Source organism: Anneissia japonica, unplaced genomic scaffold, assembly GCF_011630105.1.
Source record: "Anneissia japonica isolate Jap-2015-1 unplaced genomic scaffold, ASM1163010v1 scaffold5067_len495651_cov149, whole genome shotgun sequence".
NCBI classification, from domain to species: domain Eukaryota; kingdom Metazoa; phylum Echinodermata; class Crinoidea; order Comatulida; family Comatulidae; genus Anneissia; species Anneissia japonica.
The window spans coordinates 426,492-448,983 of NW_022754121.1; the positions used below are offsets into that span (position 1 = coordinate 426,492).

The window sequence follows — 22,492 nt, forward strand, 5'->3', positions numbered from 1 at the left end:
AATACCCACTATTTCTTGGTAGCCTGCCCCCCCCCCTGGTATTTATTCGGTTTTCGTTCTTGGGTCATTCTTCGCTAATGTGCCATTTTAGAGGTTTAAAAATCATGAAAAAAAAAGTTTAAAATTTGTAATTCTTTTATTACACATGTCATCATTATGCCATATAACAACTATAATAAACATTCGGCACGATAATTAGGGCATTTTAAACGTTTATTTAAGCATTCAATTTTCAGTGCTGTAACATAGCTCGCGGGGGCATGCCCCCGGACCTCCTATTCCAGTGTTGTCCCGATCAGCCCAAATTTCGTTCCCCCTTTTGGCCCCCTTCCCTTTATACATCTCTGCTCTTATACACATCTAGATGTGTATAAGAGACAGATCTTTCGAGATTGCATTAACGCAATAAAAATAAAACTTCCTTTAATATTTTAAAATTTATACTACATCAAAACAGAGGGACGGGAAAATGGCACTTTACCGAAGAATGACCCTCTTATGATCCTATTAGGGATGTAATTATTTTTTTAATAGTCACACGATATTTGTAACGTTGCCATTGTCTAGGAATTAAATGCAGTCTTTTCACGGAAAAAATGTATCTGTAATTGAGAAAGAAATACTTTGCTTGCAAGGGGCCAACATTTGTTCTCTTCGGGCCGCTGGATGCCAGTCAGGATGCCAGTCAGTTTAAGCGGATGTCAGTTCGAGCGGATGTCAGTTCGAGCGGATGCCAGTTCGAGCGGATGCATTTAGTGCAAACTATAACAAGGGCGAATTTATCGTCGCCCTATTTTTGTATTTGTTTGTTTTAAATGCAAAAAATGCTCTGTGCACTAAAGCTCTGAAATGTTTTTGGTACTTTTTGATATTATTATTCCAGGTTTGAATTACATTACAGTCTTGGCAAACTAAAAGATGGCCGCTAGCAAGTTTCACGGTCTTTGTCTCCAGTTACCAGTAGTTGAATTTTATAGTGTATTATTATATTACATATTACTTATTTCCATGGCGTTCCATAGCATACTTTTTCTGGGATTAGGGATTTTCATAGAGATATAATAAGAGTTTAGTAGCTCTAAATGGGGATTTAATTCGCGATCAAAAAGTTTCTCGACATAAACTGACGCTAGTGGCGCTTTCCGAAATGTGCTAATAATAACCAAAGATACTGAAAATGCAGTGTCTCTGCTAATAGTAATAATACAGTACTGTTCTACGAAAAATAAATAAATTAGAGACTTGTGGCAAGTCTAAGGTATAGTACTGTATTTTATTAATTCTCTGGGACCTAATGCAAAAAGGGCAACAAGAAAGTTGTAATCGTTTATCGCAGAACGTTGAACCAATGAATGTTATAGGCTAGACTAGGGCTTCAAACTACTACTACTAGGCCTAGGCCTACTACTAGAAGGGCACCACACCCGGCCACCGCAAATTGGATTGGCCTCCCCTAACCTAGCTAGGCCTAGGCTAGGCCTGCCACAATTCCAGTAAATATCCGAGTAATGTACTCCTTTCTATATCTAGGCCTAGGCTAGGCCTGGGACCTACTATTTAATCAATAAATTGTTTGGTAATGTGCCATTGTTTGGCCACCCAGTGTTTTTGTTAAGGGCGCATAGAAGAAATTATTAAGATTCACTATTTTTGTTTAAAAAATTGATGAGGGAGGGCGTTTTTTTTTTTTAAATCAGAATAATAGATTATTTAGCTTTTGTTTTTATCGATGAGGGAGGGACTCTGGGCTCACACTAACCGCTTGCCAAATCGCCAGGGGCGAAAACTATTTTGGATTGGCGAAAAAAAAAATCAACTGCTTTAGCTATTTTGGCGAAAACCTAACATCAAAGAAAGTTTTAAATACTTGGTAAAATACATCGTTTTTTTTTCATATGAGCTACATTTTTCGCTAACTTCTTTCGACGCTTATTTGTGTTGTTGTATGAGTAGTCTTGCTGCAAACATCATTGCATGCCTCGCAAGTTATCTTTTATTTGTGATTGTTATTTTTACGCGGTAGATGCAGGGCAGCGGCTGTACGACGTAGACTAATGTGAAGGCAAAAACACGAGGGGCCCGATGCAATATGACAGGTAGAGTTATATGTGGCAAAGACAAGCCAAACCAGTCACTCGTCGCAAATCGTGTTTCAGAACCTTTATATATCTACACATCATTCTATGGTGTTTCCCCATTTTCAATGTTAAAACAATACTTTTTAAGGATTTAAAGATAGTTTCTGCTTGAGAAATGCCTGAAATCATAAACTTCGTGTACGATTATCGTGGTGACAACTTCGGGTGACATACGATCAGGCCCAACTGGTGTGGACGATCAGGCCCCAAGCCAATTTTGAATATACTGTACTGTAGTCCAGTAAAACCACCGCTAGCTCTTCATCCCCGATATCGTTCAAAACTAAAAAGAAAATACTGTTATAGGCCTAGGTCTACATAATTTTTTCAACTTTTGTGATAGGCCTACATATTCAGCCAACTTTCAAAGTTCATGTAATGAAGGAAGGCTTGCTGACCTCACAAAACTTCAAACTATCTTAATTAAATTATAAAAAGAAAATATTAGATGACTAAAGTATGCATTTAACTATACTTGGCATAAAACTAATTTGGCCACAAAATTCCTTATACGTTAGTGCAGGCAAATATTTCAATAGATTTTCAAGATTATTATTAGCCCGAATTATTTTTTTTTAAATAGAATTGTGGATATTTTTGCCATAGGAATGAGGTACTAAAGAAATCTAGGGCCTAGGTTATATTGTACTTTACAGTAGGATGACTGGCTGTTCAGCAGTTGGCTGCAAAAGTCGACCTGAAAAAAATGTGAGACTCTTCAGGTTTCCATCCGATAAAAGCAGAAGAAAATTGTGGGAAGTAAAGCTTAGTCGATTAAATTGGAAACCTACGAACAACTCTCGTCTTTGTGAGGTAAGAAAGAGAGGTCTACCATTTAAAAAAAATAATTCTTGAATATTAATGGTCATGCAATTTTATTTTACCTATATAAAAAAAAATCCAAGTACAACACTGTTTTAAGGTTTGCATGATGAAGTAATATATTAATGCTTGTGGTACACAACAAAGATAGTTCTAAAATGAACTGTTTTTAGTTGAGAATGTTTCAAAATATATTTTCTGCAGATATTATTCTCCTGAAGAAGATTGAAGCAACTCAATCGAAGCAGAGGAGGTTGTGTATGATCGATTCTGTATCCAATTACTAGGGAAAAAAAGTGTCTTCGGCAGTTTCTGGATATGTGCACCCTATAAATCCTATGAAATAGAAAAAAATAATTAAAAAATAACTATCTACGTGGTGTATCACAAGATTGATATTTAAAATGAAGTAGCCATGTATGTTTGCAAAGGCCCATCATATCGATTTTGAAAATTATTGTCACAAAAGCCCCAAAGTCAATATTTTTCACATCGTTACTGTTTTTTGGGGTTTGTTTTACGATAAACCTCAGGTACATTTCGAGAATGACCAGTTTGAGAGACTGCGAACAGACAGGAAACTTAGAAGAGATGCAATTCCAACTCTATTTAGTCACCGACCTGTTCCCAAACACCGAAAACCTCCCAAACGACGAATTAATAATGATGAACAGAAATTCAGATGTCCAGAGAGAAGCTTAAGTGACCACACTTACTGGTTACCATTGTCAAAACAACCAGCTATATCCACTCAGAAAAGTGAGTAAAATATTTAATGCATAACAGACATCTGTGCCCACAACATAGTGGAAATTAATAGTGGTAGCCTTTTTTTTTATGAATATTGATTTGGTGGATTCTTTTTTCTGTATGCACATTAATAGTAACACAGACCCTATATAGTAATAATGCCTTGTAATAGTATAGTTGAGGTGTGCTAAGGTACTGTTCCCTCTTAATTTGTCTTTTATTTTTTCAATAGAACTAATGTGATAAAAAATAAAAAAACTTTGCCAATGTCGTGATACTGAAGCAAACTAAAAAAAACCTAGAAAAGAAAAGACCATGAAGTTGAAGAGTATGCTAAAAATTAATGGAGGGATGAGAATAAAGAAAGAAAATCATCATGATGAAGGGAAAAGAGCAGGAGAACCACGTAAAATCAAGACCATTTTAAGGCATTGGATAGGAAGGAGACAAATGGTTTATCATGGAGTGGAACAGAATCAAGACATTACTACAACAAAGCTTTGCTTCTGGGCCTCTTTATTGAAGCACTTCCCATTTCCATCATTTCGAAACCCACCAGTGACAAATGCAGTTGAAAAGAATGGATCCAACAGAATGACTGTGTGTCGTAACTACTGATCTCTATTATTAATAGCTGGATTGCTCATTGGCTGATTTTAGTGAGGTCACCAACGCCATGTTGGAGGGCCAATGTGACGTACCAGTTTAGATGTTTCTTCTGGCTTTTGTTTAAATTATTGTTAAAAATAATGGTCCTTGCAATACTTTTTAATTATAAATTAAACTTTAAGGTAATGATTATTTTTCAAATCATCTAACCATTCGACGTCACTGTTTCTGCAGTTTTAAAAAGTGCAGATGAAGTTATTTGCGTTGTTAGTGATCGACGTCACAATTACTGTACAACGCGACGCTTTTGTAAACTGCATAGACAGTCGTGTCAAGTTGTTAGATGATTTGAAAACAATTATTACGTTAAATTTATATTTATTATTTATTATTGAAAAGTGTTGTAAGAATCGTTATTTTTAATAATAATTTATTTATTATTTTATTATTATTATTTATTTAGACACACAATACATGTATCAAGGATTGTCTATAGCGACTATATCGCTGTCCCACTTGTAGGTGACAATCCCTTTCACAAGACAAACATACACACACGATGCTTTACACAAACTAAATCTCAATACGAGATTTAGGAGGTGGAGTTATTTTGGTCGTTAGAAAAAAATCCTGCAACTCTGACAGAAATTGAACCCAGGACCCTGAGATTGGAAGGCAAGCATCTTAACCACTAAGCTATTCAACTCCATTTAAACAAATGCCAAAAGAAACTTGTCTACTGGTACATTATGTAAGCCCTCCAACATGGCGTCGGAGCCTCACTTTTTTCTGTACAATGATTGCCCTATCCACATTCAGACAGATTAGCACATACATCATCACTATTTACAGAATTGGCAATTCTTAACATTTATAAACAATATGAATTTCAATTACTTTTATTTGTTTATGACAGCATTAACCGCAGATTTCCTTCAACAATTCCTCAATATTTTTCATATGTTTAGCATTATTACACGACAAGGGCTCAAACAAAGGGGAATCTGACTATCCCAAAACATAAAAGTAATGTGTGACAATTCTCTGTTGGGTGTTCTGGTGCTAGACTATGGAATGCGTTCCCAGAATATATCCGACTAAAGTTATTTTTATTGAAGTACACTTACCCATTATTTATATGTATATTTATGTAATCATGTATGTACTATATATTTTCTTCAAAATGAATTTTTTGATAAATTTTAATTATTCTTTTGCTTTGAAATGGTATATTTGATATTTGTTAAGTTGAAAAAGTAATAATTTTGCCCTATATATAGAATTATGCAATTGTTTTACGTTTAAAGGGGCTGGACTTGATTAGTGTTTACACTATTTTCTATCTCCTTCCTATATTGGTTTATGTATTTATTTGAATTTTATATTACTTATACTTATTGGAAAATAAAGTTGAAGTTGAAGCTATGATAGTAGAGATCAGTGGTCGTAACGCTGGATGAAATGAGCATCACACTTAGCATTGAGTATAATCGTTTTGCAGAAAAATATCGTAGGCATTGCAACAATCTCCAGCTACTAATACAGTGTTGTGTTTATGCTCATGGACATTACATGTAGATGAAAGCCATTCAACCCATGGAGAAGGATTTGTTAAAATTCACCCTAAAGATCCTCACATAACCAATCATTTACTGCCATTCCAGCCATTGTTGCTCCTGGCATCTTACTTTTGAAAAAAACTGCTTTTTGAAAGTAAAGAATAAACATTGTGATCATTGCCTTCTTGACAGTCGGAACACCAATATCTGTTGCTGATACAAAATTAAACAAACTTGTTGTATGTGTCTGAACCAGTCTTTGACAATGATAAAAACCAGCCACTGTGTTTAACCAAATTGATGAAGTTGTGTTGTGAGTTGTGAAAACACATCAAATGAAACAAGCTCAAAGCTGAATACAACAGCACATGTGTCATACTACCAACCAACAGATATAAAGAATCAGTGTGCAAATACAATAATATGCAGAAGTCCTAGACAAACAAAAATCACAACAGGAGTTAGGGAGCTAAAGAATTAAAATCAAGGAAATAGTGAACAAAAATTAGGCTTTGCTTGTTCAAACTTAGTTTTAAATTGTCTGAAGGCAAGTTTTAAAGGCACTGACCTCAACAATGACTTGGCGCTCCTACTGGAAGTACACTTGACATAGACGGTCTCTCCTCAGCATTAGGGAGCTTACGATTGCACGACGCGGTAGAATCTAGAACGTAATGACGTCACTAATATTTCATCTGCGCATGTGAGATCGTTAAGCTCTCATGTGGAATCTAGTACGCAACTTGACCACATCTTCATTTGTGCTGAAAACGTAGGACTTCATGCATGGGTGAACTTGTTCTAGAGTTGCGTCGTCGCGCAAAATCAAAAGCTACCTTGTGACTTCTTGTAGAAAACTAACATTCCAAGAAAATGGATGAGATTTCCAAGATCAGTTATATAATGTAGTACAAATGTAACAGCAGATGTTCATAATACACTGCATCATAATTATTTTAACAATTGTACTTATAACAATTAAACTGAATAATGGATATCTAATTCTTTTATATTCAGAAACCATGGATAGCAAACCCTGTACATTAATAACAAAAGAAGATTTGAAAATTGCTTATGACGTTGTGCAACAGAGTTTTTTGTGTGTTCGCACTCCAACCATTCACCACTGCCAACAAGCTTTTGGTATCGAAGCTACAATTGATCTACACTTGAAATTAGAAAGTTCACAAACTACAGGTTGGTTTTCTTATATTTCTTAAATTTATTTATATTGCTGGGTCACCCATGCACTTATTTCAATAGTGCATGGAAAACATCTATATTAATTTCTTATTGTTTTTTTTTTCTCTGAGACTTGTCTACTGTATATTGTTATCATAGCTACTCCATATTTTACTGAATTATACATTGTGTACTGGTAAGAGTACAGAGATTTTAGCAGAGATACAATATTGCGACACTGTATATAAAATTAAAGTTACTTAACCAGGGATGGATATTTGTAAATTTGATTTTTATGTGCATTAACAGCAGAAAAGACGAAGGTGATCCAGTAAAGAGAGCCTGGCATCTAGAAGTTGAAGGTAGAAGAATAAGGGGGCGGCCAAAGGTGATGTGGAAAGATATGGTGAAGAAAGAAAGTGCAAAAATTGGTTTGGAAGAGTATGATGCACAAGACAGGAAGAAGTGGAGAGATGGTGTAGCTGCATGGAACGAGTGATAGTCAGTAACCCCTTGGAAGAGGGAAGAAAACTGACTTAAATAAATGATGATGATTATGATACATTTTTCTTCTTCATTATTTGTTATGTTTAATTTCAGGTTCTTTCAAAGTTCGAGGTTTAGCTAATCAATTGGCAAATTTACCACAAGCAGTATCTAAGGGTGAATGTCATGTGATCACTATGTCTGCAGGGAATTATGGGAAAGCATTGAGCTATGCAGCCAATAAACTTGGTATTCCAGTGACAGTAGTAATGCCAGAAACAGCGCCAGACAATCGAGCAATACTAATGCGAGTATGTGAAGCCCTTTTCAATTATCTGAATTAAATATTTTATAATGGAAGTAGTAGTCATGAGGTACAGTGGCTGATCTTGTGATGCAGTTACATTTCTAAAATGTTTTATATGTGTGACTTTACCATTTGAATCCCGAATCTGCCTATCAATGTGAAGATAAGTCATGAAAGTCTATAGATAGATTACGTTTGTGTAGTGTGTTCATGACAAGGAAGTATCAGTTGATTATATAATGAACAAACTATTATTAAATTACCATTTACTGTGCTGTTAAAATGTTATGTTAACAAACTATATTTTTGTTAGGGTTATGGTTCAAAGGTTGAGAGGGTGGATGTCAGTGAATTACAAAGCAAAGTAGATGAGCTAGTTGCAGAGAAAGGCATGCACTTCTGCCACCCATTTGATGATCTCCATCTTATTGCAGGGCACGGAAGGTTTGTGGTGCAGTTTTAAAATTACATACTTCTGCGAATAGAATGATGTGATTAAGTCTTATTTTGTCATTGTACTGTATATAGTTTCATTTTATAGTTTTAGTGATGTCTGGAATTAGAATATGCTTGTATTATATTACTGTACTTTCGCCAAGGAGGTTGTGTATTCACCTCTATCAGTTAGCAAGGAATGAACTAAGGAATAAAAAATGGATCATCATAAAATTTAGTTGAATAATATAAGAGATGTTTAACTTTTCGGAAAGGCAGGTCAAGGGAATTCAATTTTTTTTTTCTTGAGCTTGGCTTTAAGAAATTAATGGAATCACCCATACAAAGCCTGCATTTTGTTTAGTATCCAGGCACAGGGTGGAGGTTTGCATATGGAGTGACTAGATACAAAATATACTGCTAATTCTATTATGAGTATACAAATAAAAAGATGGTTACCAAAATTTATTCTTTTTTCATTAGTTTGGGGCTTGAGATTCTTGAGGACCTTCCAAGTCCAGACATTGTCTTGGTTTGTTGTGGTGGAGGTGGTTTACTGGCTGGAACAGCTGCAGCCATTAAATTACACTGCAAATCGTGTAGGGTGTATGGTGTTGAACCTGAAACAGGTAAATTGAGTTTTTCAGAATAATTTATATTATATTATATCCTTTTTCTTTTCTGTTATTTCTCTGTATTTCATATTTATTGAACATATTGACAATACAGTCAAACTCTATGCCATTCTTTTGAATACATTATAAAGAGGAATCAATCAATACTTACATTAAAGCTTAATCATATTTATATTTGATAAACTACCGTAACATTTAATACCGGTAACTGATTTTTGCATGGCCATCAAGCGAACACGTCTTAAATACGATAAATTCAGTTGGAAAATCCCAAACCAATACTTCTAGGTGAAAAGTCTATAATATATATATTTCAACACTTGTATTAATCATAATTAAATCAGATGTGTATACCCCACCGTAAAATGGACCGTTCCAAAATCGCCCACTACTCTTGCACGTGCTTGCTTCTCACTGCTCGGCGAGGAGAGCAGCCGATGCTCTGCAAATAGTTTGTATGCAACGAAGATTGGGATGAAGATAAAACTACAGTAGCACATTTGTTTTATATAATGGGTTATTCCCTATACCTAAATTCCATAAGACATTTATTTTACAATTACTGTACGTATCTTACAAAACAATTTAATTTACTGTATTTAAAAAAGCACTAACCTAAAAGAGTACTTAAACATTAGTCGCTTGTCGACGTTACCACATGTCTGAACAAAAGTGAGGAATTGGAGTTGAGTCGCATGTAAAATAAACTACACAAAGCACCGCTATGCAATGTAGACACGAGTCACTTGTTGGGCTTACTTAACGTGTGAATTTCAGCATTGCCAAATGTATAAGTCACTTGTTGACGTTTGCAGCGATGTTGGTAAGGCGACGACAGCTTAAAATGATTGAAGTTTTACGTCAAGAATTTGGCACGTAAAATATGTTCGACTTTCGAGTTAGAGCAAATATTAACCATTGTAAATATAGGGAAGATGAAGTGACATGAAAATAATTTTTCGACTTAGGCGAGTTTGACTGTATTTCATTTTAAATTTATATAAATATTTTGTATACCGGTACATATTCATATAAATCGAACTACATACACATATTTCATAATTTTTGTTTTTTGGTGTTCAGGTTGTAAATAATCGCTATCTTTTGTATTTTTGTTTGTGTTGGCCTTTGTATTACAGTTAAACTTGGCTAAGTCGACTTTACCTAACTCAAATAATTTCTAAGTCGATCTTATTTTACATAGCAGATTTTTGTATTTTCCATTAATTAACAAGTCGAACAATTTTTCAATATCATTTTGGATTTGACTTAGGCAAGTTCAACTGTATATGCAGTAGTACATGTACATGTATTTATTTATGACAAAATATATGTAATGAATAGAAATTTATATGTACTTTCCAGAGTTCAGTTCTTCCAGATTAGATTATATTATCATGGTATCTTGTAAAAGTTGGTGGTACTGTACTATTCTATGTACTGTACTTAACATTAAGCTGTTCTTGTTTTAGCATGTGCGATGTACCAGAGTCGGGAGAAGGGCGTAGCTGTTACAGACCACAACTGTCATTCAATTGCAGCTGGGCTTTCACCTCCATATGCTGGTATGTAAGCTGAAGATGTTCTCTTACCATTTCTAGTTAAAGGTTAAAGTGTCCTTTTAGAAAAAAAAAACTGTATCATTGTATCACATATATTTAAACTGAATTTCACTTCAGCAGGAACACATCCTCCATTCTTCTATATAATTGTGTTCAAGACACAGTCAAGTAAACTTCCAATGCATATAAGCACCTGGTATGCCACTATTTACTGAAATCCTAAAAAAAAAATAACAGCTGACTTATTTTTTATTCAAGGTAAAATTTGTTTTGCTCACATCACAAAATTTGTTGACGAGATGCTGCTTGTGACCGACTCTGAAATCATCTCTGCCGTAAAACATCTTTACAATGCTGGGTTGAAGGTTGAGCCATCAGGTGCTGCAGCCTTTGCTGCCCTTATGCATCACAGAGTTCCGGATGTCTCTGGCAAGAAGGTTGTTGTAGTGATCACAGGTGGCAATGTGTCACCAGCAGAATTAGTTGATATTTTTGAGTTATGACTCCAGACAGTTGTACAGTATTATTTGTTTTTGCATTGTTTCAGTTTGTTATCTGGTGCTCTACTAGTTGGTAAGGGGATTAGACCATTCTCTCTTAGAGAGGGGGGGAGGGTCACGGGAAAATTATTTAATTACAATTAATCACCAATAGGAAATAAAGGGTAGTTTTACCGCTGTTTGCACAAAATATTTAGTAGGTTTTAACATGATTGTGGCTAAAAATTATTTATCATGCAAATGTACAACTGTAAATTTGTGGATATTTGCAGACTAGCTTACAAATCTAACCATAAAAACTCTGATTTTCTTTTGTATGTAATATTTTATGAATGACACACAAGCAAAAATCGGAGATTTGATTAAAAGTTTTAAAAATCTGATTTTGGAGTTTTCGTGTATAGTATGCAAAACCTCCGAAATCGGAGGGTTGATTAAAAGTTTTGCTCTCTCTCTCTCTCTCTATAGAGAGAGCGCTTGTTTAATTAATACATGTAGTACGCAGAAACTCTGAAATCGGAGATATGAATAAAAGTTGGAAAACTCTGATATCGGAGTATTGGCGGTGGGCGCAGACACACCGACATCAGAGTAACAACATAGCTCCATATAAATGGAACAATTGATTAATACATTTAAGGGGTTTTTTTTCTCTTTTACTGCATTACAGTATTTGATTTATGACCTGAAAAAGGATATTTGGAAAAGATTTGTCAAATGTGAATATTGAAATAAACCATAAGAAACCTTGAAAATAATAAAGAATATCAGTAGATTTTATCTGTAGAGTTTACTGAGTCAATAGTCATTACATCGGAATGGATGTGAATTGCTTTAATCAATCTCAAGATGCTTATAGTCAAGGTCAGTGTCTGTACTGTACATAGATTGTCAAAACTTTCATCTTTCAACAATGAGTGCACAGCTATACCTTAGTTTAAACAAAATTTCACGACTTCAACTTTGCATAAACCCTGTCTTACACCGTAGCATAAACCAGGTGTCTGTTTAAATCTAAATTTCTTTTGTTACTTGTGTGGATATAAATCAACACTGACTTCTGTGCGACAAATTATAATACAGTAATTGGGTAATACAGTAGTAAAAACATGAAGATTTAATAAATTTGCAGGAGACTATCTTGCAAGCCCTGGCATAAATCTGGCTTTTACAGCTTTAACTGTCACCACCCACAGTATAGTACTTCCTTTTGTGATATTCCCACATGGAGAACTCTACTCGAGTATTCTGAAGATGTTACCTGACCATGAATACATTAATCCAAAAAAAAAAAAAAAATCAGCCTTGATTTCATCAATCTAATCTTTCAACTCCAATAACTCCTCCACAAAATGATCCAACCATTCATTGCATGCATCTTACTCGAGAGCAATGATCGGTCAACTTTTAGCACTTCCTTTAACCATCCCTATTTGAAGCTAGTAATATAATACAGTTAGTGCTGTTTACAATCATCACACTACAGTTGAACTCATATACCACTCAAATGCAGTATGCCCTTCATCTGTTTACATGGCTTTTCCCTACAACATGATGTGCTCATTGTCTACCCTCCACACGGGCACTTTCTAACCTAGAAACCTATATTGAAAATATAGACATATTCACTCTATTTTTTGCACCACAATATGAAAAGGTTGGTTTATTCGGAAGGGTCGAACAGGCTGATATTTCAACATATTAAGTAAACTTCTCATTGTGCAACAACCGCTACAAGATTTTGTATCCATCCGTACTATAATTATCAACCCGTATGTCGCCCTCACTGTTAATGGACCTTCTTCATTTCAGTGACCTTTCTTCTCCTTTTTCTCTGGTGGCATTTCCTTCTTTTCACGTCTCTTCATTGAAGCGGTACACTGAGGGCAGTACCATTTTCCTTTGGGGGGATTTAAGATGCCGACACAACCATAATGGAACCACTCAATAGGACACTGAAAAGAGACAAACAATGTGTCAGCCAGTTGCAATAAGCCAATTCGTGGCGCATGCCTGTTTATATCGATTGAACTTGATACGAGCATGTGCAGTTCGAACTACGAAGTGGCTTTCATAAATTCAGGCTGTCAATTTTAAGGCATGGAGTTCAAATCTTGTGCTCTCCATTTGCCTATGTTCTTAGGAAAGGTATTCTTTTCCACTAAATAGTACAGTATCAATGAATGCCTTCTAGTATGCCAATGCCTACTGCTAATGTCAACTTAAATATAGCCCATTGCATAACATAAAAAAAAAAAAAATATGTCAACCACTACTAATAGGCCACTTAAGGTAAAGACTTAGTTGATTAAAAGAAAGTATGACACAAAATCTGAACTTATAAAAAAAAAACCTTTGAAATTAATTGATTTGCAAGGAATTCCAGAGGTAAATTGGAAAATGTAGTTTTGATTTGAACAGTGCAATATGGGTGTATCTGGAAGATTTCCAATAGGTCATTAGAGCAGTGGTGAATTACATAATGATAAAGTAAACATGAAATCAAATACATTTTTCTGGAAAGTTTGATGAATGAAAGAATAAACTTACATTTGGATTATCACATCCCACCATTTCACCATAAGATACTTGGTTACAGATGCAATAACGGGGCTCGTTTGGATCGTACGACCACTCCACAGGAACACTTGGATCTTCAGGCAAAGGGGGAACAAGAGGAGTATCTGGTGCGTCTGATAGAGGAGTTGCCTGTTGTTGGTGAAGCTGTTGCAGCTGATGGTGACGCTCCTGCTGTGCTTGGTGCTTCTCCCACAATGCCTGAGCTTTGGCAGTTTGCCTTCAAATAAAAACACAAATATTATGTAGGCCTATCAAAATGGTCTGCTAATATCCTTCCACTTCAGAAGGTTTGGAATAATTCTTGGTGAAAAAACTAAATCTAGAATATCATACTGAACACTGCTCCAAACTTGACTTACTTTCTCTGTCTCTGACTTCTAGTACTCTCTGTTGATGAAGGCGGTGAAGTGCCTATTGTAAATTCTTTGGTGATGATAGTCGGATCAAATCCTACAGAACGCAATGCCTCAAAACTTGCTTTAAAGCTTGCTGTTCGACGCCCCTGGTTCATCTGGAAACAAAATTGAAAGTTATAAAAAAAACCTGTATTTTTTGTAGTGAGAATTTTTATATAATTAGTTTAAGGTATAGTAGGCTATACAGCGTTGACACAACACGGAATACAATCATACTAGACGATGTTTCGGAAACACCATCCAAAGTGCGACTCCATAGTCTTTTGAGACTGAAGGATGCCATTGACTTAGGGTGTATAGTATTAATACAAGGAATAAAATAAATCGTTTCTACTGGACTTGCTGGTTTATTCAATGGCAATATTTTCATTCCTGATGATGACATAATTAATGTCGAAATATTGAATCCCAACACGATGGCGTGTATTTCAATACTTGGAGTATGTATTATACTTTCTTATCTGAGATTAATCAGTGGACCTTTCGGCAATATTTAGGGTATAGTTTTTTGACAAAAAATTATCATATTTACAATCCTTTCTCAGAATTGTATTTCCCTTTGGAGCTAAAATTTAAATTTCAAAAACAAACTCTCTTATGCAATGCAGTTATTATCATGTGTATATGTATGGATGGATGGATTTATTCGGTGTAAATACCAAGGATAACCAACGAAAGTCTGAAGAAGACCTATTTCCAATGGGGTCCTTCTGGTGGTGATTGGGCAGTACACAGGGAGACAATCCTCTACTTTTTTTCGTTTTTTAATATACACACAGGACCAATGCCTTCAGTGCCTCATCTGAAAGACGGAGCACTATCGTAACTTGCATTTCAGCCTTCAAGCTGAAACACAAGGAGGGCAGCGATGGGAATTGAACAGGGGACCTAGAGATCTCCACAGTTCAGCGGTAAACCAGTTTAGCCGACTGAGCTAAGCAGCTCTCGACTGATCTACGTAATCTAAATAGTAATATTACCGATCAAGAAGATCAAATTTTCTTTGACAAAAAAAAACTGCTGTATGTGAAGTCATCATCATGACCATATTTAGACATGTCACATGTTTTTGTCAAACACAATTTGATAGCGTGGACAAGGCTTTAGCTTTCAATACTCACCTGCAGGGTGTTTGACACTGCCTGAGCGGCAGCCATTGCTAACGGATTTGAGCTAGCAGCGCCAACTGTCCCTAGATTGTATGATATGCTTGAAGATGAAGAAGAACTAACTGGATCTTTACTCTCACTTTTTACGCTGCTGTTGCTACTGGAATGCCCACCCGATATGTTGCTGGAACAATTTTCAACGGAGACCAATGCTAACTTTTCTTGTGACTGTTGCACTTTTTTTTCTGAATGGTTTTCTGTATTGTGATGCTTTCTCTCTGGAATATAATATAAATAAAATGCTTAATTAGGAAATTAAAACCACTTGCATTGTCAACATCAGTGGATTGAATGCATTACACCCACAGCTGACAGCCAATTTTGTGTTGTGCTTTTGTTGTTAATTGTTTTGACAATATAGTTGTGGTGCTCGTGATTTCGTGTTTAATACTGTAGTACCAGCCAGAAAAACCAGAGATAGTAGCAACAGTAAAAGGAACACAGTGGTGATCTTCATGTACTTATGAAATTGTGAAATTACTGTAGAATTTAATTTAATGATAAAATATGTATTTCGCAGTGATTATAAAATTTAGTAAAACAGTATACCTTGAATCACCACTGTGTTTAGTGAAAAAACCATTTACGGTATGCATATGGGATTCAATTAAAGAAAAATAGAAAATTTACAGTTTCCCTATTTTTATGGTTTAATAATGAACTAATAATTATACAAAAATAGCGAAAGTACACACTTTTTTCTATGTAAAAAGACAAGATAAAGACTTACTTTCCCCTCGACTTATAACATGTTGTCCTGTACTTTGTATGGGTTTATCAAGGTCTAGAGATCCTGAAAGAACAAGAAATAAAGGAATAAATCTATTGGATCTTGAAAATAATAATAATGAATTATTATCTTAACAGTACCAATAAAAATAAAAAATACAGAAAATAATGATTAACAAATGATAAGTGATGATGATGATAGTGACAATTAGTCATCAAATATACAATGAAGTGTAAGCTGTTTTGAAACCACAAATGAAAACAAATTCATAATAAACATAATTTACCCTCAATTTCTGAACTAGCAAAATATTTAATTTTTTTATGTCAATTAATGTTAATTAGGACAGCAATGTCAAGAAGGTAATGAAATGAAAAAGACAAAGTGAATACAATTTTTTTACTTACTTCTTTCTAAAATTTCTGTGATGCCTGCATTGTCTGCCTCAAGTTCCATTTTAAATTTTGCAAGTTCTTGGTCTAGTTTCCTTAAATGTCTGTCCACCTGTTCATAAATCTGATTTGCCATTTGTACTTTTTCATTTGCATCTTCTAAAGTTTTATAATAATCCTGTGGAAACAAGCACTAAATATTAAACACCAACAAATAATTCGTCATTAAAGATTTCAACACATACCAATTAATCCAAATTCAATAAAATCTACTTGGTACTATATCCATTTACACTCTAAAACATAGATACAGTATCTTACAACTTGTATTTGTCCAACATAAAAAAAACATCAGAAATTTGCTTTTTGTACACTACAAATCTTCAATACAACATATAATCAAATGAAAGACAGTTCAAAGAGATATATAAAGACATTAAAATGACGTAGGATTGGACTGGATTTATTCGGTGTAAACACCAAGGATAGCCCACGAATGTCTAGGAGAAGACTTATTTCCAGTGGGGTCCTTCTGAGATATCCCCACGGTTCTGCGCACACCAGATTAGCCGACTGAGCGCAACTGCTAGTAAAATTACTGTACAATTATAAATTAAACACATCAATTTTGGTAGTCATCAAACAACATAACCATACATTTTTTGGTCACCCCCATTACATGATACATCCTTACACACTAGTGTGTCAATAAGGGGGGGGGGGGGAAATGTGATATTCTGTTTCTACAACGATTAGAAAAATCATTTCTACCATATAGCTGTCTCATAAGTGGCTATAGTAAATAGAGGAATACCTTTCGTATACCACTATATTGCTGTTCTTTCTTCTCACACTTTTCCTTGCGACAGCTATCAAAAAATGTTTTTACTCTTCCTTCCAGATTGTCCATTGAATCTATAAAACAAAAACATATCTTCTTAGAAAACAAATAACCACCAAATGTACTGTACAGTAATCAAACAACAAGTAACCAATAACAACAGGAAACCAATTAACAATTAACCAATCACAGAATTTTCATTTTCTTTGATTTAAAGTAAAATAGAAATTATATAGCAAATACAAAATAGCAAACTTAAGACTTCAGATTTGTCACTTACTTTGAACTTGTAAATCCATTTCACGTATTTCTGTAAATCTTTCACGCAGATCCATAGGTAACTGCTCAATCACTGAAAAAAATATTGTAATGAACACATATTGTTCTAATTATTGTTTTATTGATTTAACTATTGGTAAATTGTCAAAGTAAATATGATGATTACGGAAATTATGTAAATAAAAAGTATTTTATATGCGTAGAGGATATCTCATAATACAATTAAAATGTGAGCGGAAAATCACTAGGAAATTTGGCGCACAGAAATGTAACTAGGCCTATTGCTGCTTTGGTTGCATATTATTATTAACTAAGGGATAAGGTATGGCAACGCCTAAGCCAAACTGTATGGTAGTAGTATGGCCTGTGCGGAGAATATCCTCAGCACAAAAATTTGGCCTAGAAATCCATCTGCACATTTTGGAAAATAAGGGTAGATTTCCGTGCAGATTTTGCCGAAAATTACGGTAGACTTTTGACCAAATCTTAAATAAATATATAACCAATGCAATTATGCAGCAATTACGATTCTAGTGATTTTTCGGCAAATTCAGCAGACTTTTTAGGTATCCTCCACGCAATTGAAACAAAAATTCTGCTGGAATCGGCACATTTTTTCTGAAATGTGAGAACGAAATTTCTAGGCCTGATTTTTGTGCGGATATTTTCGTGCAGGTCATATTTTACAGTGCTAAAAACAACAATGACTAAAAAAAAAAATTATAAACACACGACTTATTAAGCTTCTTTGATAACTTGTACACATAACGAAAACTAAATACCATTTTAAAAACTAAATTCATAAATGACTAGGAATTAGGCCTACACACAGACACTTTACACATGTAACCTAGGCCACCTTCCTACTCGATAGTACGCTGAAGTACATAATTAACACGGGGAAATATTAGACCTTTCCCCGGGTTAGATTTGAAAAGCACATTGTTAATGTAGCAATTGGTGGGCCTAGGAATTGGTGAATATAATAAGCATTTATTGTACTAAATTATACACTTAAGGTAAATAGTTGTATTTCTACTTACTTTCTAAGTAATCTTCAAGGTATAACATCTTCCAGCTTATTTGTTTACAAGTAATAATTTAGAAATATATCTTCGTTGTCTCATTCACATCAACACACTTGATCGTGTGTACGAGCAGCGCGAAACTCTATTTGTTCGTTGGTGGCGCACCACTTTACCATCAAAGGCCGCCGTTAATCTATCCATCGTGACGCATCCAAAGGTGTGCGGACAACCATAGAGAATGTTCTATTTTCTCTATGGGACAACCAATCGGGGGTTTTCAATTTAAAGTCAGGCTCCAGAGGGGAAAAAAATTGATATGTTGTAGAACTAATTTTTCTAAGACAGAAAAAAGTAGTTTGATCAAAAACTGAGAAACGGTGAATGAGATACAGATTTTTGAATATTTAAAAACTGAGGGGAAAAGGTGTAAAAATGGGCGGTTACGCCCCTTTTCCCAGTTTTTAAATATTCAAAAATCTGTTCCTCGTTCACCGTTCCCCAGTTTTTCGTCAAACAACTTTTTTCTGTCTTAGAAAAATCAGTTCTACAACATATCAAAACATTTTTTCCTCCGGAGTCTGACTTTAATTTTCCCCCTTTGGGTTTAAAAGAGAAAATGAAGGTTCTTCTTTTATTTTCATTATGAAAGTTGCAACCACGCAAATTCGCACATCTACAGGACTTTAATTCTGGTCTATGTCTCCCACTTTTCAATAGATAGTTAGTAGGCTAGTTTTCTCTGTCGATTATCCATCCATCCATCTCCGTTTGGTTAAAATCATTTAATTTAAGCAACCAGAGAGCATCCAAAACAGCCAGAAAGTACAAATTAAAACAAATATCATCAGTTATCTATTAGAGGTCTATCCAATATTATTTTTTAATGCTTAAAATAAATAATGCATTTTTTAAACATTTGATTGTAAATCATGATCATTATTTGATTGAAAGGTAGTCAATTATTTTTTTCGTATACCGATTTAATCGCATAAGACCATGCTCTATACAAAACCCATTAGTATTATTATATTTTTTTAAAATGCACACAAAAAAATAATAATTATTTTAAAATAGAAATTATCCTTGAATGAATTAAATATTAAACAGTGTATAAAGATCATAGGCCTATGCGACGGGGGCTTGTTTGGGGGACTCATGTAAATGTGGAACTAAATCCCTATTCCAAAAATATTTAATGGTCAATCTTAGATTTAACCACTTAGTGGAACTAATTTACCACCACTGGGGTAGGGTAAGGGGGGGGGGGGTGGATGCGTACTCAAAGATAGAGGGAGAGCAGCTCAGCCCATGCTTAGGGACGGGACCATGTTAAAACACAAGGTAACTTATAAATACAAGACATAAAAAGAATGTTCGCTCAAAAACAGGATACTGAACCAGAAACCTCTTACATCCCCCCGGATACAGTACAGACGTCCTACTGATTAAGTTCTGTAATTATATTTCTTTCAATACTACAAAACGAATATGATTTTCTTTTAAAATATATTTTCATTTAATTTTAAAATTTTTACTTCTCATTATAGCAACTTTAACTTTTACCCAGCTGAATAGCCTCATAATTATTATGTGCAATTTTCATTGGCAAGTCATTTAAATTATGTTTAAATGTAGGCCTGTATTCCAATGATTTTTTTTAAATTACATTTTTAAACATTGGTAAATATTTTTATGCTTAAATAAATATTTGATGATTATATTTTTTTAAATATCTTAACTTCGGAAAGCAAATTTCATGTAAGCCTACTTGACAATACTGTACTGTTTACCGAACTTGCACCGATTCCGTTTTGTGAAGTAGACCCGACTGTCGGGTTTATAGACGATTAGATAAAAACAATGTTGAAATTATTGCCGCAATTCACTGTTTACCAAATATACTTTCTCCGTTAAGATAATAAAGAAACTATAGCACTTTTGGTTAATTTTTAATAATAATATATTATAAGTAATCTTAGATTCAATAAATATATTTGATCTATTTAAGAAATCATGGAATTTGATTGAAATGAATTTACTATCTCGGCCTGGTTTTGGCACACACTACGCCTACAACTGTTTCTGAGAGAAGAGAGAGATGCATGCTTGTTTGGTCGTCTGAAGAAATGGCAAGTTGTTGTGGTATCTACTTTGGTGCAACTTCTGTTTGCTTGGCACTACACAAGGTAATTTGCGACTACGGATTGTGATAACTCGATAATCTACACAAGAGAATTTTTATTCTTTATAATGATACGATCTAAGTGTCAATTTCTATCAACCAAATCAAATAGGCTAGGCCCAGGCTATATACACTTATAGATACTAGGAGTAGGCCTAGTAGGCTAGCCTCTCTCTTCTTGAAGGAGGATAGCCTCTCTTGGCTTGGGAAGGAAGGGGATAGGAGAAGGAATGGCCCAGGGCAGGAGGTAGGAAGAAGGTGTATCATGGAAAGCTTTTTTTCAATCAGTCATTTTTCGACAAATTTTGGCCTAGCCTAGGTAGCCTAAAAGGGTTAGCCCAAATGTAAACCATATTTTGAAAGTCACCCAACTAGGCTAGCCTAGGCCTAACCTAGCTAGACAAGTATTAGTAAGTTAGGCCCTAGGCCTAGCTAGCTAGGCCTAGGCCTATATTAATTCATGCTTTTTAATCAGTAGGCCAGTGGCAGCTCTATCTCTGTCTCTTATACACATCTAGATGGGGCTAAGTTGTCCGACAGGGGGACTTGAGCTTGTAGGCTCGGGCTGTGAGAAGGGGTTAAGAGGGGTTCCCCCTCCCAAATGAGATTTTTTTAAAGAATATCAACCTATAGATGGCCGAAAATGGCACTCTCAGACTGCGACAGACATGTGTTGGCTTGGTGTCGGCCTATTTTTATATGTTTTATGGTCAGAATGCCCAACAAGCTCTGTCCGGCGGGGGGCTTGACCTGTCCGGTGGGGGGCTTAAGCTGGCGCCACCACTGCAGTAGGCTAGGCCTACTACTCTAGTAGAATGGTGATTTGCATTCTGTAATGCGAGTCTTGAAAGATGACGTCACACACATTCTGGCACTTCATTGGGTGATGGTGACGTAATGCCACGGCGATAAATAATATGTGGCAAAGACAAGCCAAAACCAGTCACTCGTCGCAAATCCAGTTTTGGAGATAATGGCCACAACAAGCTGGAATGTCATAATTTTGGAAATATATTTTATTGCACTAAAATAACCTTTAAATATACATACATTATTTTACCCATTTTCAATGTTAAAACAACAATTTTTAAAGATTTGGTGATGGTTTCTGACAAAGGAATGCCCGAAATCCTAACCTTTGAAGGCTGATTTCTAAAATTTACATAGCAGTATGTTTAAACTCCTGTAACTAATTGCGAAATGCCGCATTCAAATGATTCTTTTACCATTTTATAGCTCTCATTTTACTGCTTATACCTGTAAATAAATAAAAATTGATTTTTGCAACGAGTGACTTGTTTAGCTTGTCTTTGCCACATATTAATAAATGTCATCATCAATCAGGGAGTTATTGTTTGTGTTCTTTTAATTTGATTATGTTATTATTAAGTCACCAATTTCAAGATATTTAAATTCAAACTTGTTAAATATGCAAAATTGGCATTTGCGATTCAAATATACTGTATGACCGCCATTAATAGGCCTACATGTCAAAGTAGGCATTGAACATTGTTTGACATTTATTTTAAATAATAATGTTTGATGAAGTTCTCAATTTGCTCTGTACTGATTTCTTCCCAGGATGGAAAAACTGATGTGGTTGCCAATGATGCTGGTGATCGTGTGACTCCAGCAATGGTTGCATATGTCGGAAAGGATAAAGTAGGTTATTACTCACTGATGAAATACACACAGTAGCCTAAATATGGTGGTGGTGCATAAATTTCAAGGGGGCCCCATTGAAAACGTTCGAAGCAAAAGAATCGCGCTCAAGTAGTTAGAGATCCCCTCTTTTCACCTGATTGTTCAATTGCAAACTAGCATCCCCTCCCCCTTCATCCCCTTCCTTTAATTATTGAGGGCCCCCCCCCCCCCCCGCCCGCCCCTCTC

The 22,492-nt window shown here is 35.1% G+C and overlaps 3 protein-coding genes across 10 annotated transcripts in view; 2 read left to right on the forward strand and 1 right to left on the reverse strand.

Annotated features, from left to right (window-relative positions):
* Positions 1 to 1,152: 1,152 nt before the first annotated feature.
* LOC117123124 (serine racemase-like) lies at positions 1,153 to 12,079 on the forward strand. 8 transcript variants are annotated; one of them, XM_033268972.1, is made up of 10 exons: positions 1,192 to 1,258; positions 2,024 to 2,096; positions 2,745 to 2,951; positions 3,494 to 3,719; positions 6,896 to 7,075; positions 7,661 to 7,857; positions 8,167 to 8,297; positions 8,772 to 8,917; positions 10,396 to 10,488; positions 10,744 to 12,079. In XM_033268972.1, exons 3-10 carry the CDS (start codon positions 2,799 to 2,801, stop codon positions 10,986 to 10,988), a joined length of 1,371 nt encoding a protein of 456 aa, XP_033124863.1. In that variant the 5' UTR covers positions 1,192 to 1,258; positions 2,024 to 2,096; positions 2,745 to 2,798; the 3' UTR covers positions 10,989 to 12,079. The 8 variants fall into 8 exon arrangements, with proteins under 8 accessions (XP_033124866.1, XP_033124861.1, XP_033124864.1 ...); XM_033268967.1 differs by having other exon boundaries at positions 1,204 to 1,258; positions 2,795 to 2,951; XM_033268969.1 differs by having other exon boundaries at positions 1,222 to 1,258; positions 2,722 to 2,951.
* A 153-nt stretch (positions 12,080 to 12,232) lies between these two features.
* Positions 12,233 to 18,589, reverse strand: LOC117123126 (inhibitor of growth protein 3-like). The gene is made up of 9 exons (XM_033268976.1): positions 18,436 to 18,589; positions 17,394 to 17,465; positions 17,087 to 17,187; positions 16,288 to 16,450; positions 15,881 to 15,943; positions 15,103 to 15,368; positions 13,925 to 14,076; positions 13,536 to 13,782; positions 12,233 to 12,940 (listed from the first exon to the last, which is right to left on the reverse strand). Exons 1-9 carry the CDS (start codon positions 18,461 to 18,463, stop codon positions 12,794 to 12,796), a joined length of 1,239 nt encoding a protein of 412 aa, XP_033124867.1. The 5' UTR covers positions 18,464 to 18,589; the 3' UTR covers positions 12,233 to 12,793.
* A 1,692-nt stretch (positions 18,590 to 20,281) lies between these two features.
* LOC117123135 (heat shock 70 kDa protein 14-like) overlaps positions 20,282 to 22,492 on the forward strand; it is an 11,420-nt gene continuing 9,209 nt past the window's right edge. The window contains exons 1-2 of the mRNA XM_033268984.1: positions 20,282 to 20,606; positions 22,184 to 22,264. Of these exons, the coding sequence (XP_033124875.1) occupies positions 20,523 to 20,606; positions 22,184 to 22,264 (165 nt within the window). The 5' untranslated portion in view covers positions 20,282 to 20,522. The remainder of the gene's footprint in view (positions 20,607 to 22,183; positions 22,265 to 22,492) is intronic.